The sequence below is a fragment of the Monopterus albus genome, unplaced genomic scaffold, assembly GCF_001952655.1.
Source record: "Monopterus albus unplaced genomic scaffold, M_albus_1.0 scaffold12.1, whole genome shotgun sequence".
Classification (NCBI taxonomy): Eukaryota; Metazoa; Chordata; class Actinopteri; order Synbranchiformes; family Synbranchidae; genus Monopterus; species Monopterus albus.
In genome coordinates, this window is record NW_018127892.1 from 3753222 (window position 1) to 3769243 (window position 16022).

General features: G+C 40.7%; 1 protein-coding gene across 17 annotated transcripts in view; it reads left to right on the forward strand.

Annotated features, from left to right (window-relative positions):
- The window catches only part of rimbp2b (RIMS binding protein 2b), a 78442-nt gene that overhangs the window by 514 nt on the left and 61906 nt on the right, over positions 1-16022 (forward strand). For 16 of the 17 annotated variants that reach the window (XR_002274188.1, XR_002274189.1, XR_002274190.1 and 13 more), the window contains exon 1: positions 8262-8366. The exons of the other annotated variant lie outside the window; for it this stretch is intronic. Coding sequence is in view for 13 of the 16 variants with exons in the window: in XM_020590351.1 (XP_020446007.1) it covers positions 8319-8366 (48 nt within the window). In the remaining 3 variants the exon portion in view is untranslated. Of the gene's footprint in view, positions 1-8261; positions 8367-16022 lie in introns of those variants that run through there. 17 annotated transcript variants of the gene reach the window in all.

A 16022-nucleotide genomic window follows, 5' to 3' on the forward strand; every position in this document is an offset into this window, starting at 1 on the left:
AGACAAACAACCACACACACACACACACACACACACACACACACACACTCCCTGACCATTTTAGGGAAAATTCAGAAGAAAATCAGTGAAAATTCCTTCATTTGTGTCTTTTCCTCGCATATTAGTGCTGTCCATGAAAGATGCAAGTAAGAGACGTGAGGAAAGAGGAGTGCGTACATTTTAAAGACATGAGACATTCTGTCTTGCTGATCCTTTGACTGAAGTGTCCAGTCACTAGCTGACTTTTAATAAAGGAGTGTGTCCATTATGAAAAGACCTCAGCAAATGATGCGCTCATGGTTCCTCGCTCATGGCTCCTCCAGGCAGCCTCCTTACTCCTCAGAAAAATATAAGTCTTCGGACCCAGAAGTCATTCTGGTCGAGTGGGGATCGAAGAGTCTGGTTTAAGGCCTGTTGCATGATGTCATTTCCTGTGGAGTGAGGAGACCAAGTGGTCATGAAATGTTGTGGACAGTAAGCAGTCGGTTTTCAAAGTGAAGCTGGCATCATCTTCCTCTAGGCTACAACCTCACAGCAGAGGCTGCTTGTAATTCTCCAGGCTTCCCCTGATGCCTGTGGTTCAATATGAATGAGCTGCATCGATTAGACCTTAGTGTGGTGCTTGTGCAGTGGGGCTGACTGGTGTATGTGTGTGTGTGTGTGTGTGTGTGTGTGGTGGTGGTGGTGGGGCTTCTGGCTTATTCTCCTGTGTCTTCTCAGCACTTACCAGACTGACACTTTAGCAGAGGGCAATGTTATAGGTGGCATCTTTTGGCTAAACCATAAACTGAAGCTTTGTTATTAGCAGCTTCCCTCTGTGTGTTAATGAACAGTTAATTTAACTGATATTTCCTGGTGATGTGAAAAGGGACAGAACTGTCAGTAATGGTAGCATAAAAATGCTGTTTATATCACATTTGTCTGTCCATGTTTCCTTGTTTTGGTTTGGATACATTCCACTAACATACAGAAACGTGGGATGTTTTCACTTGCCTTTCACAACCCTTGTAACTCCTTGTCTCACATGCTGACAGCATGGCCTTCTCACGTTACAGTTCGCATGCTGGAGCCTATAGAGGAGTGAGGTTAGCACTTCTGACTGTGATTGTTTGCATAATAAGGGTGGTGTGAACTTTATTTTTAAACTCTTCTGCTTCTGATAGGAGCACTTGATCATTAGTTTCTCAACATGACTTAAGGGCTCGCCTGTGTTTCAGTCATGTGCAGCAACATTTTCAACCCAACCAAATGTGAATAATGCCATATTTTTAAACAGTGGAATACAACTGCATTTGTAAAGATCTTGCAACAATTCAGTGCAAAGGACATTTGAGTGTTAGCCCACGTATGCATTTGACTGTATGCTTAATGTGAACCACAGGGTAAATTTGAAGAAACAGAGATATTGGTCTGTGAGTTCCAGGCTGTGTTGTTAGTTCCTCCAAGTGGGAAAAAAGTAGCTGATGATGGATCCTGAAAAACTGATGTAGAATCAGTTAGTCTGCATGGTCTTATGTAAGACTGAGTGAAGTATTAATGACAGACTGACAGAACATGAACCTCTTCTTCAGCAAGCTCCATTACCTTGCAGCTCTGTTATCCTATGATGAAAATACAGTCAATAAACTACAGGTCAGAGGTATTTTTCCCATGTACACAGCTGTCTGCAGCTGTTACTTTTTCCATCTTATACAGCATGTGCATTCTACGTGGTTACAGTGATATATATATATATACATTTCTTTGTGTAGGAGAGTTTGTACCCTTCTTTTACCTTTGGTACTTCTCTTTTTGGTAGTAAATTTGCACTGATTTTATTCCACAAAAATTTACTTAACATTTTTTTTTTTACAAGACTTTTTAAGTGTACAACTGCAGGAGTGTTCAAGATCAGGGGAAGAAAGTTGCAGTTCTCTGTCTTCCGTCACTTTACTGCCTTTAAATTATGCATCTACACTTTTGAAGTTTTGGGCTTTGTAGCTAGTGAATTCAACTTTTCATTTTCAAGAGAAGTCATTTCAAAAGCTACATAGCCGTGCTTTAACTTGAAAATCTGAGAGGAACAAGGTGAGATGTTCCTCTACCTGATAAGGTTGTCCTCACCCATGGTTTACTCCCATTCTGCCACAGGGGTAAATTGATAGGCTTTCCAAAAATAAAACAGCTGCATCTGTCAAAGATGGCTCAGAGTAAGCGCTTGAGCATTTTTCAGCATTGAGCATTTGATAGATGTGAATTTAACAGATGTGCTGTTTAAAGCAGAGACTTACTGATTTAGTGCCTGGTGCATTCTTGTGATATTTGGCAAAAGACTATCAGTTATCTTCCTGCGCTCTGATTGGGCCACCTGCAAACTGATAGGCTGCTGATGTGATGCGTTACCTATCTGTGTCTTTCTGTTGCAACTGAGATGGCAGTGGGCGAGACTTACTGTGAATGTGAACAGCTTCAGCTTGGTTAACTAACATAGCATCTCTCACTATCCATCTTTATTGCTTCATTAGTGTTCTCTCCCACAGGCTGAACTTTGTGTGTGGTTGGACAGGATGTGACATAAGACAAACAGATTTTTGGTTCTATAATTAATTTTTGTGTGCATGTATTGATGTGGGAGGCCACTGTGCTGAGGGCCAACCTCTTGTTTACATCGCTTGTAATGGTAAATGGTTTTATACTTGTATAGCGCCTTTCTATGCTTTACAGTACACTCAAAGCGCTTTCACATTATTCGGCCATTCACCCATTCGCACTCATGCATTCACACACCGGTGACATCACCGGGAGCAACTGGGGGTTCAGTGTTTTGCTCAGGGACACCTCGACATGTTGACTGGACAAGCTGGGAATCGAACTGCTAATCCTCCGGTTAGCAAACGACCCGCTCTACCTCCTGAGCCACAGCCGCCCCCATAATGTAATGAAATTAGAGCTGCCACTGACTGGTAATCAGTCATTGTCTTGCTGATGCACAGGGTCATCCAGGTTTCTCCTTGATACTCCCTGTCTGTTCATGACTACAGTGATGGCCACCATCAAACGAGGGAATACTTTACTTGCCTAATGTTGTGCAACATATGAGAGAATGTGTCGTAAGCCGCGAGTATATTTTTGTCTTTATTCACTTAGTCATTTTTTGTTAAATCTGAAGTGATTATTTTTGATATCAACTAAAACAGTAGCTGTTTGTCTTAGCTGACCTCAAAAACAAGGAACTATCAAATGTTTTAAAATGCAGATTTGCATGAAATGAGTAGGCTCTAGGCTAATATGCTGAGGTGCAAGCCACAACACCAAGTCTGAGAGCCACTGCTGGCTTGGTCTGTTGTGTGTAAACTTTAGTGTTGGATCAGCGGGGTCATAAGTACAGAAGCATGTGTGTTTCAGTAGACTGTGTGTGTCTGTCATGCACATAGATGTGGCAGTGTGTGGTGTTGGACTTAAAATGTGCTATAACATTTTCTCAGTCACAGGCATTGGTAATATAGGCTTATGTCTGTTTCAACATTGCATACGCCTCCACCCCCTTCTCATGCCTTGAAATCATGTAACCCCCACCTGTTCAGATGCGTTCCATGGTCTATGCAACCCAGTGAGGTGTTATGACCTGTTTTCTTGACAATAACTTTCTCTTATTTTAAATCATAACCACTTTGTCAGCATTATGTGATTCTCCATTACATACTGTATCCAAACCACTCCAGCTTCCACCTGTACCTCCTCTGTGGCCTTGGCTGAGACCTGCGAGCCTTAGTCTCCAGCTGATTCTCCATTACATACTGTACACAACCAAGCTGCAGTTTGTAAAGAAAATTTATGCACTGATGTCCAGCACAGTTCTGACTTTCACACTGCTTCAATTCTCCTGTTGTGTTTCCTCATTTCCTCCTGGACTGTTTGCTCTGACATGGCTTATGTTTTTAGAATAATCTATACTTTTGTAAATCTGAAGGAGGGTTTCAAATATGAGTTATGTTACATTTTTTAATTATTTTAGGTATGTAACTAGTTAATGCAGGTATTTTGCATATTTTTGTAATGTAAATTTAGACTTATCCATCTATGAGTATAAAAGGCAACAAAGAAATTTAACAAAAAAATGAAACAGACAGTTTTATACATTTTGCATTTAGGGATAACCCCTGTTCAGTTCTTTATAAATCCAAATACAGATACAGTATCAATATAAACATTTTTGACATAACCACATCCAGATAATAGGATTACATTCCACCCCTTCAAGGATCAGTACACAGTTCAAACTGAAATAGATTTAATAGAATAAGCAAGTAAAACTTATTGTAAACTCTGCATGCTTAGTGTTTTTAACTTTACAGATGTCTAAGAAATGACTTAATAATCAATAATTTGAATAGTAATCATCCATATGTAAGCAGTACACATTGTTCAGACTCTTATTGTTTTGTGAGTGAGGTACAAGCCTTGAATGTAAACTATAAGACTGTGTTGCTATTGGAACAAGGCCCATCGCCTCTCTGCTTTAGCAGGTCTGCAAAGAGCCGGCGGGATGTACAGCTTGATTTAATACACAGGGCGTCTGCTGCCAGCACACACACAGACAAGGACAAACACACACACACACAACACCGTAGTGGTTGTGCCTTTACCTAACAAAATCATGGTACACTTGTGGTGCTGCAATAAGGTTTATCACAGCCTTATCAGAGATAGCAGACAGAGGGAGAAAGTGCTTTCCAGACTCCTACAGGGTCTGGGGTTTCCAAGCTCGGTGACACCGGCCACCTTCACCTGCAGTCTGGCTTGTCAGGTCACTGTAGCCATGGCCTTTAGAATGACACAGCTCTCTTTGTATTCATGGTGTGACACTGTGTACTGTAAAGGAAAAATGATTACTGCAAAACACATGCTACAGTAATGTTAAATAAACCCTGTAAAATAAAATATAGTGCTTTTGGTATCCTGTTATACTGAACTAAGAGTGGCTACTGTACATGAGAAACAGTGGAAAGATTGTTTCATATCACAAATTACATGCTGGGGATGTTTAACTGGTTAATGGGTTTATGACAGGTCTGCAGAATCCCCTGTCTTTGACCCGCTTGAGTGGATGTATGACACAACAAGGCTAAACCGTCTCATGCCTGTATTCAGGATTTCAAAGCTAAATCTGCCAAGTTTCTCAATCCTCAGCCATAGCACTGAGCTTATTAAAATTTCAATCTGCTACAGGCTCTCCCTTTCTCGCTCGCAGGATGAATGTGCCCTTTTAATAATGTAACCTGTTTTAACAAGATCGTAAAATGTTCAGCTAACTTTCATAAGCCCTGTTTGCTGAGTGACAAATTCCTGTGATGACAGGAGTCACTTTGGCAGACCCTCAGTTTTAGAAATGAGAAGCCATTTAGTGTGTTTTCTTTCTGTATAGGCTTGTGGTGACTGGAGAGTTGTGCCTAAGTTTACGGCAGCCTGCAGGGAAGGCTGAGCTTGTTGCTGTGTCACCCCCATGGCTGTGAAATAGAAGGTTAGTCATGATGGCGGAGATTTAGAACGGCCTTCTGGTAACTGATAGTGCTCCGCTGAACCCTCCCCTTCTCCTCTGCCTCATCTATAATGTACATGAGTTACACAAGGCTAAACCGTGAAAACACAGCCTTTTCAGATGCAGCTACAGCATCTGCCACATAAGGGTTTTTATAATCCATTTATGGGTCCTGAGCTCGCTTTGATTTCATACTCTTTAATAGAATTTGCGGTTCAGTGACATTAGCTGAACTGGGGCAGGGTCAGGGCAGAGTGAATGCAAGAACTGCTGGCTGATATAGCTGAGTGTCTGTGTGTTGTTGGAGTAATGTGACCTTCATAGGGAGTTTAAAATATGTAGCAGGCATCCATTGATTTTTAGAATGGCCACTGGTATTTATGGACTCAGCTGGTCCATAAATATTGATACTCACTCTCCTAGAGAAGGATCTGACTTTATGCATTTGTGTGTGTTGGTTCACTCCTATGCCAACTGAGATCAAATAAAAAGGTTTGAAAAGAAGAAGAACTGGTACCATATGTGACTTGGTAACCGAAATCTGCTTTTGACCCAGCAGTAGTTTAATAAGGTCAATCCCATTATGTGGTGGTTAATTACAATGCTCTTTCCCCATGTTACACATCATGTAAATGAGCAAATTAAAGGGACAGTTCATGCCTAAACACATTGAACACTAGTGTTGTTTATCCATATATTTTTTGGAATTGTAGTGTTGGTTTGGATGGTAGTGTTGGTCTGTCAGTTGGTCAGTCCACCACTTTGTTTCACAACCAACGTCTCAACAACTGTTGGATGTGAATGGATTCCAACAACATTTGGTGCACACATTCATGCGTGGCTGGTTTATGACCAAATGCCTGCAAAATGAAGAACAATCCCATTAGCTTGTGCTGCACTTTATGCTGTCAAACATTAACATGCTAAAATAAGTTGATGAACATTGCAAAGATTACGCCTACTACACATCAGCATATTAGCAGTGCTGTTATACAATGCTTGCATATTAATATTAGCATTTGATCCAAAGCACCACTGTGCCTAACTACAGCCTCACTTAGCCCCATTCATGACATTGTTGCTCTGCAAATCGGTCCCATAGACCTCTCAGTGCAAACCTTAGAGGGAAAGTAAAAATGTTACCCTTTTTTTAAATGCATTGTTCAGTGATTTGCATCTTGTAGGTGTTTCCTCTTGGCATCTTTGCCTGGTGTGATTCCACTTTTTAAATGCAGTATTTCCATGGACTGTACCCAGTTTTTCTGAAGCAACTTTACAAACATGACACTGCTCTTTTTTTTATCCATTCATTCCAATCCAGTTCCAAAAGGCATATTTGCCTTTATTGACATGTTTGTCTTTCTTGACATTATGACAAAAGGTACAATATACAACAATCCCCGACTGGAATCAAGCAGGGGGATGTTTACTAGGCCACCAGGATGCTCCTATATAGCTAGAAATACATTGGCATTTGTTTTGTGTTCATTTCTCTTAATTCTGTTTATCTTTTATTATTTGTCTTGTACTTAATAAATATCCATGTTTGTTAAACATGTTACAGGCTTTATTTTGAGATCTTTGTGTAATTGTAAATCATCAGGAGGTGAGTGACTGTGCTCGATCTAGTGCCCCCTAATTAGAATGGTGCCTGGGTGGAACTGAAAGCCAACAATGGCTGCCAGTGTTTCTTGTACAAACAGTGGAGCTGACTGATGAAACGGCCACTCACAGAGTCACAAGAGTTTTGATGAGCTGTGCTTGTCTGAAGTGTTGTTTCTGTATTCTAATCCTCTCTTCCTCGAACCACTTCTTTGCCTCAATTGGGAAAATCTTGTTCATCAGAGAGTTTTGTTCAGTGGATAGGTGGGTTTTCTTAGAGCTTGTTGTGGACTGTTAAGTTAAGACTCCTGCGTCTTGCTGCATTTGAGATGCTGTCCCCTGTGAGGTTTTATTCTTAGTCGGTGTTTTGCGATGACAGTGAGGGCCAAGTGGTCCCGACAGGCTGACTTGGAACAGCTCCCACTGCTGACGTGACTTTTCATGCAATGAGTTCAGTAGAAAAAGGTAGTTTTCTGGGTCATTAGCTTAGATTGCATCTCTCTGCTGCTCTCTGTCTCATTCTCTTTCTGTTGTTTCTTTTTGGTTTTTTTTTCAGTTGATGTTTTAGGTTTCACGCAGTTTTCCAATGAAATGAGAGCCAGCCCAGGAAGGTCCTGTGATTGTGCTGATTAAAGCAAAATCACAGTGACTGAACATCTAATTTTATAATTTATTGGAATCCGATCCAATTTCCAACTTTATAGTCTAAAAAGAGGCCTCACAGGCCACAGGATGGCATGGAGCCACTTAATATGAATCTTTAAGTTGTCCTCCCTTATAGAGCAAGAGAAAGATCATACAATGGCTGAGAGGCAAAAAAAAAAAAAACAGATTACATTGTTAAAAGACTTTTTTTTTACCACATCTGAAAACAGGCTGTCCATTACCACATGTTATCATAATGCTGGCCTTGAGTTCATATTAATTTACAGTGTCAAGCACACTGCTTATCAGTGTGCTTGACACTGTGACGGTAAATTACAGGGCGACTGGAGCTCTGGCAGCATGTAGTAATTTAATCAGCAGGCTTGGATAGCAGCACGGACTTCAGCTGAACTTCAGGGTCAAGTTGCAGACTTAATGCTGCGGTTTCAGAATTCTGTGAAGAGACGTCCATCTATCTTGCTGTTTCTGCTACGGTCCAGAGAGACTCGTAAAGACCAAAACCTGCCATTTGTTACCTGCTACTTGTCTGGATATGAGGGAACTAGTCTTTAAGTCCTGCACCGTCTCTGTATGGAAGAAGGTAAGGCCAGGCCAGTGAGAGCAATTTGGAAAAAGAAACCTTTCTACAGGGTGGGTGAGAAAATTCAAGACGTCAGGGGAAGGTTAGGCAAGTGGATTGAATTGTGTGTGATTGATGTTTTCATAATATGTAGTGAGTGTGAGTCAGAGTCTGACAGTCTTGTGGCCTATTTTTAGCACAATTCTTTCATTGTAGTTAGCCACACAAAAGGAATTGCTAGAATCCTTCTCCTGTTGATGATTCATTGAGAAGTGCTTATTTATCCAGTTTCTTCTTTCGTTTGGGTAATCAAGTAATTTTATTTCAACTTTTCACTGTTTCAGTCTTAATTTTTTATAAAACCTTTGACAGACTGTGCTAGTGGTGTGAGATAGCTCCATCTCTTTCCAGTGAAATACCTCGAGAATGTTTTTAATGTCTCTGTATGTTTCTAGAAGCATGCATCATTACAAAATAAGGCGCATGGGGCAGATCCCTCCATCAGAAACTGGAGCACGACTATATTACTGTTTGTTTGTTGTGATATATGATAAATAGCCTGCATTCAAAATGTTACTTAAGTAAAAGTACAAAGGTCTCAGCATCAAAACATACTTTAAAGTGCTAAAAAGTATAAGTGCTCATTATGCAGAATGGCACATTTCACATTCCTGTATATCATATTATTGTAATATAATTACTGATGCATTATTGTCTACATCACATTTAATGTTGCAGCTAGTAAAGGGGGAGCTAGTTTTAACTGGCTTATATGCATGTAATTTAAATTACTGCTGGGTAGCTTGCGAATTTTCCACCATAGATCAGTGAAGTCTTGTAATTATAATGTACGTTTGTATTAATCTGGTTATGAAAAGTAACTAGTAACTAAAGTTATTCATGTAGTAGAGTAAAAAGTGCAATATTTGCCTCTATAATGTAGTGACATCAAAGTATGAAGTAACAGAAAATAAAAATACTCAAAGTACAGATACTTCAAAATTATAGTTCAGTACTTGAGTAAATGTACTTAGTTACTCCCACCACTGTTTGGAACAGATTTAAAAATGTGCAATTAATTTGTGATTAATCACGAGTTAACTATGAACAATCATGTGCTTAATCATGAAATATAATATTAAATAACTGAATCGATTGCAGTAGTATTGTTTTTGTATTTATTTTATGATTTTAACCTGTTGGTGTTGTATGTTACTATAGCAGGACCATTTGTGTTGCTCTCTTTATTTGAGCACAGGGCATACTACTAGTAGTATTTTTACATTTCATTGTTCAAAACTATGTACCTGTGCAATGCTTGATATTTGTGATGAATTTTAGCTCTGTTAAAGAGGAAGATCATTTGGTTTATTCATGCTGCACTGTTGCCATAAGCACTGTCTTTTGCGTAAAGAATACCTTTCTACTTTTTCTCTCTCTGCACTGATGATGACTCACACTACAACACACCCTGCAGAAATCTCCTCTGATGCAACCGAGATGTGTTCTCTTATGTGGCTCTAACACACACAATACCTGTTCATGTGTCCTGCTTTACCTGCTCTATCTGTTTACAGAAATACTTGCACATTATTCTCTGTGGTTCACTGGCAGGCTGGAAATGCAGCTGGTGTTTTTGTACTGCTAAACCCCTGAGTGCATTTATTTTGGCAACCAGCTCTCTTATGTGCAGCCAAAGGCTTTACATTCATCAGATGATACCTTAAGAAAGGAGACATTAAACCTTGAATTAAAAAAAAAAAGCACAAATCTGAGGCATTATTTTAGCTGAAGAAGTTGAGTGTCAGGTCAAAGCATTAGCAAGTGTTGTACAAAGTTGGGTGCAAGGGTGCCATTTATCAGTTGTTTTTGTGATTCCCTCAGTGTAGGCTGCCCTATAGTTATCCAGCTAACACTGAGTGACATTTGCAGTGATGCTGAAGTCGAGCCTGGACATGCTGTGGTGCCCAAAGTCCGCTGCCCTCAGGCTTCTGATTCTCTGGGAATAGAAAAAGAACAACGAGACCGCACATGATTAACGTCTATATATGTGCAGTAGAAAATGCAACAGGCTTGTCTGCTGCCATTTTCTAACACATGGCCCCAACTGCCTGAGAATTACGTAACAGATCTGCAAAGTTGCTCATGCTGATTCGTAATTGCTTTAGTTTGTTTGTTGTACTGTTTGGGATTGTGGCTGTGTGCCCTTGTACGAGGCACATCTGTCAGGTGGGATTCTCTTTTTCTGTGCCATGTCCCCAGTTCATCCCTTAGGACTGTCTTTGGTAGTAATGTTTTCTTACTCCCCCTCCTGCCAGTCCGTATTTGACTGTTTTCCCTATTAAATAGCACACAGTGCCAAAACACGACTGTCTCATCCAGGGTATGTACTGAAATAACCTCCCTTCCCCAGAAGGCTCGAGTGGTCTCTTCAGCTACATGTGCTGAAGCCCTGTTTGCTGTGCTTCACAATGCAATCAGAACCATTACGCAACCCTGTGCATCAGCCGTGGGGCCACTGGGCCAGAATGGCAGCCAGCTGCCAATCACTCTCCATCTCATTTTCTGTTATTTTGCTGTTTTCAACTATTTCTCTGTCCCTCTCTTTGCTCCTTTCCTAGTTCACATCATATTTTTTCAAGGTAAAGGAGAATGCATGGGGTACTGATTTGTTTGCATGCCAAATTACAGCAGTCTGTGTTTTAGGCGGTCAGTAAAAGCTGTGGATTGCTGCTGGCATGTAGAGTAGTTCTCTCTCTCGGTGTACTGGAGTATGAAGGCAGGTCGGGGGGGTGGGCGGTGGAAGAAGAGAGGATGATCTCTCCTCTGTTTGGCTTCTTGTGTGCTCTGCCTCATTTTAATGCAAAGTACAGTAGAGGGTTATGTTTTCCACAGTATCAGACCTCTGGAATCTGTCTTTGAATGGTTGATCCGCTGTATTGCACAGTGCACTTGACAGGTTTGATTGCAGCCTGAATTCCTAATATGCCATCTACTGATAATGATAACATGCAGATCCTTACTATATTCCCAAGAAATATACACTGATCAGGCATAACATGATGACCACCTGTACATCTGTATGTACTTCAATGCAACACTTCTGCCTTAACATCTGTGTTTAAAGGTGGTGTTGCAATAGACTACATTATATGCTGAGGTGTTCCTAATATTCTGACCCTCTCATGTATGTCAATGGGCAGGACAAAAATATAGAGACACCTCTAAATATCATCATGTTATGCCTGATGGGTGTATACTGTAAAGTGAAACTCATTGTCAACAAGGCAGATTTCACTGTGTGTCTGCATGAGATGATTTTTCTGTTGGCCACTTGCGCATGAGAGTTGAATTTATGAATGAGTGTTCTCAGTAGTGCAAAGAGTTTGCTGCTACTCTTAGGTTTATATTTAGTGTGCAGACATACTGTATACTGTGAGGCTCCAGCCAGCACCTGTAACTTAGTACAAAGTCTGGAGTGGAAACGTGGCAGACGGCAGCAACTTGTGGGTCTGTCCAGAAGTAAAAAAAAAACCCACTACTGCTACTGCAGCACACCTAAAGATAACTAATTAATAAATTGTTTCTTGTTTGTTTAACCTGTACAAAAAAGTGTATAAACAACAAGTTGTGGTTTTACTGACGGAGACAGAGCCAGGCTCGCGTTTTCTGTTTCCAGTCTTTGTGCTCTTCAAAGGTGCTGTTTATAGCTTCATATTTATTGGAGAGTTAAGAGTGGCATCCATACATCAGAAAGAAATTAAATAATCATATTTTGCAAGAAGAGATTCTTTAAGTCATAGGAGTAGCCATTTAAAGTACTAACTTAATTTTGTGTTGTGTAATTTTCTGCAGTTTAAGTAACACACATCATAATAAAAAGAGAGTTTGAAGAGAAAAATTACGGGCAAATTATGTTCCAAGAATTAAAAGTATATAATGGCCAAGTGTGTAGATGTAAGACCTTTTGCAAAACGTCATATCTTTGGTTTCAAATAAAAACTTTTGCCAAGCCAGCACAAATGCCATGGTAACTGCTGAGAGCAGTGCAGCATTTGTGTAAGTGTTCCCACTGGAAACATAATCAGTGTGGTCCTGTGTTGCACAAAGGGTAGAATTTGACATATTTCGCAATGTGTATTCTCAGACTGTGCCAGTCGGCATTTACATTACATAACACTATGCATTGTGTTATTTGTTACTGCATAATTACAGCTATACAAAATGGATTACACAGTGTGTGTGAATACTTGGGCATGCTTGTTATATTCAGTCTTTTAAAACATTCGAACAGTGTTACTGAATGATGGCTTATGAACGATATTTGTAGTGAGTTCTACTGAGCTTGGATCAGTACTAATGTTGGTTCTGTTTCAGCCTCTGCTGAATCGAGGCAGCAGAAATTGATGATGACGAAGTAGTGTTCTTTCCAAGAACGCACATACACACACACTGGTACACACAAACAAATCCTACAACACTCTATGTCAGGTTCAGTCGGTCTGGCAGTCAACGAGTATATAACGTTACCTTTTGTGGGAGGAAGCATGAAATTAGGGTGGCCGTTCACACGGTTTCAAATTGACTTGCTTTTCTTTTGTTGTTGAGTACAGAAAGGAATAATAACATTTGTGAGTAACCTAAGAGCTCATAAAAATTCAGTGCAGTGGAGCGAATTAGATTTGGGAAAACAGAAAAACCTGTCATGAGTATTATTATGGCAGCGAGATATTAGTCTAACCTCTCTCTGTCTCCAACCCACTTGTCTGTTTGAGTACATTTTTCCAAAAGCAAAAATCTGGAGTTTATAGTGGTAGAAATGGAGAGTCCAGTGACTGACAGGTTGGATTGTTGCTTTTCTGCACTTTATCCTCTCCCCAGTGTGCAGGAATCCAAGTCCTGACAACCGATCTTTGATCCCTGGTTGAGGACAGGGGCATCCTGACAAGCCATTTGTAGCAGCAGCGATCTGCTCTGTTGTTTATATGCTAATGCTGGACTCAGTCACTCCCACACCACTGACTCACTTTCTGTTTTGCTGTTAGTAGGCTTCACATTAATATTAATTCCTGTTCAGTTTGACAGAAATGTCATCTGTGATACTCTTGTCTAGAGCATCTGTTAGGTCATGATACCTGCTTTATTTTAATTATGTTTCATAGATTTATTGACAATTTAGACAATTTAGTTTACTGTGGCTTCTGGAGAGCCTCAGGCTGAAAACAAGATTAGTTTCTGATTTGCAGTCCTCATTTACCCTGGACTTAAGGGAATCTCTGTCATAAAAATAAGTCGTTTGTTTTCCATTGAGCCTCATCAGGGATTCCTCCTCATTCAGGCCAAGCTACTATGTCTGTGCGACCTGTTGACCTATCTACGAAGGACACTGCATCACACTTCCCACTTTCCACTTTGCAAAAATGAAGCCAAAATATCATTAATATGACAGCTGCCATTTTGCTTTTTTTGAAACCAGATTTTATGTAGTAGCGACTAGAAGTTGAGTGACAGCATCGGGCCGCCAATCACAGCTGAAAAACACCTCTTTTTATATCACCAGGTAACTTATTTAAAACAAACTTACCAGATAAATGAGCACTTGTAAACACATTGGCATGATGATATACAAAAACCATAGAAGTGACCTCTGGGAAAATTTTGATTTGTACTTTGAGTTTTTAGTTAAACATTGTGCAGTACCTGCCAAACATTAGCATGTTAGCATGGTCATTGATGTTATGTGGTAAGTTCAGCATTTAGCATTCAGCCATTAGCATGGCTGTAGGTTCTTAGGCTCATTTATACAATATAAATATGTTATGTATGGAAGGTGATGTTTTTCAATTAATTGTTTAAAATATTCTCGATGACACAATGAAATAACGTCATGTGCAAATGGTATTCACACACACACACACAAGGCTACCTTCTTACTGGCTCTTTTCCAGTGCCTCCCTCACAGCTTGTAATGCAAACCCACACATAATAGTAGAGCTGAACTGAATTACTGTGTATCCATTAGTGGCATTATTTAGTTTCTCAATCTGACCACATGTATGATTTGGCACTGGATGCTGTAGGCAGCAGGTCCACTGTTCACTGCTCAGGTAATGACCAGTAATTGAGTGTCCTGCAAATTAGCAGTGATAGTTGGAGAGTGTCGCACAGATGGGAGGCAAAGGTTTCTGTTTCTGCGTCGATTGTGCCAGACTCCAGAGGGGTGAGAGCCTCACTCTTTATCTCCTCCTGGGCACCACCTGCCTCCCATTACTGGACACAGGATCTCCTCACATCGCTCCTAATGTGAAAACTCCTCATATCAGAGTCTGTCTGATTCTGCTGAGGCTAAAAGCCAAGTCTGACACGTCATAATAATCAGTTCACAGACAGGCAGCCTTTCTAACTTGCACAAGCAGGAGGTCCTCGTCACCTGGCTACGTATGACCTTCCTCCCCCGTTTCCCTCTTTTTCTGGTGTTAAAGACCCATTAATGAAAGCGTCTGTGGGGCCAGGTTGACAGCAGCTCTTGGCAAGCGTTGAACACTGTGTTGAGGGAGGGACATCAAAGCCTGGTGCTGAGGTTCAGGTTTGAAAAACCAAGATCTGATTAATCTTCACCTAAACTAAACACAAACAGTCAAGATGCCTTCCATTAAGTTTGTTCTCCTTTAAATAAAAATTAAAATGTACTCATTATAATGGCTTTGCCAATCTGGAGAGTACACTAATTGTTCACCAGCTGTTGAAATGTGTTTAATGAACGGAAAGGTAATAGCGAGCTGTTCCCTACATCCAACACAGCTCCTCCCTGCAGGATGGAGCAGCATATGTCTGTGGCTCTGACCTGGGATCAAAGCGGGCGACAAGCCATCTCAGCTGGTGACAGCACCATCGCCTCCAGCAGCCTGAGCTCTCACTGTTTGGGGCAGGAAGATGGTTAAATTAACAGCAGCCAGTGTAGAATTGGTGTGAAAGCGTTTATTATTACATTCTGTTTAAACTGAAGCAAAGAAAGGGGGTGCATCATCAGAGCCTGTGCTGGTTTGTGCACACTGTAGTTTACAGTGTGCTGCACTAACACTATTGATCAGTGTCACGACTGCATCAACATAGGATCAAGTGTTATTGCTCTCTGATACACTAGAGCACAGGTGATAATCCAGTGTGTGTGTTCGAGGGAGATCCTGTGCTCCTCTGACTCCTTGTTCATGTCATAAATTACAGGTGTAAAAGAAATTGTTGGACATTATTGTCACAGCTAATGATTCTGTTTATGCCAAAGGCTGTACCTAAGGATCACCACATGTACCTTGTATTTATCCATCTTAACCTAACGTGACTTTTCAGAGGTTGGTGATTTTGCATTATCAGAGACATTGCGATAACACTGGATCAGAACAAACAGGACAGCGTGTAATAAATCAGCTTATCCACTGGGGCTCAAGAATGCAGACAGCCTAGTTTGATGTAAATTAATTTTATCATGGCAGGTTTGCCCCTCCTTGAACCACCACCTTATTGTGGTGGAGGGGTTTGAGTACCCGAGTATCCTAGGAACTATGTTGTCGGGTGCTATATGTCCCTGGTAGAGTCTCCCAAGGCAAACAGGTCCTGGGTGACGGGTCAGACTAAGAGCGGGTTCAAAAGCCCTTTATGAATAGATTAAAATCAAGGACC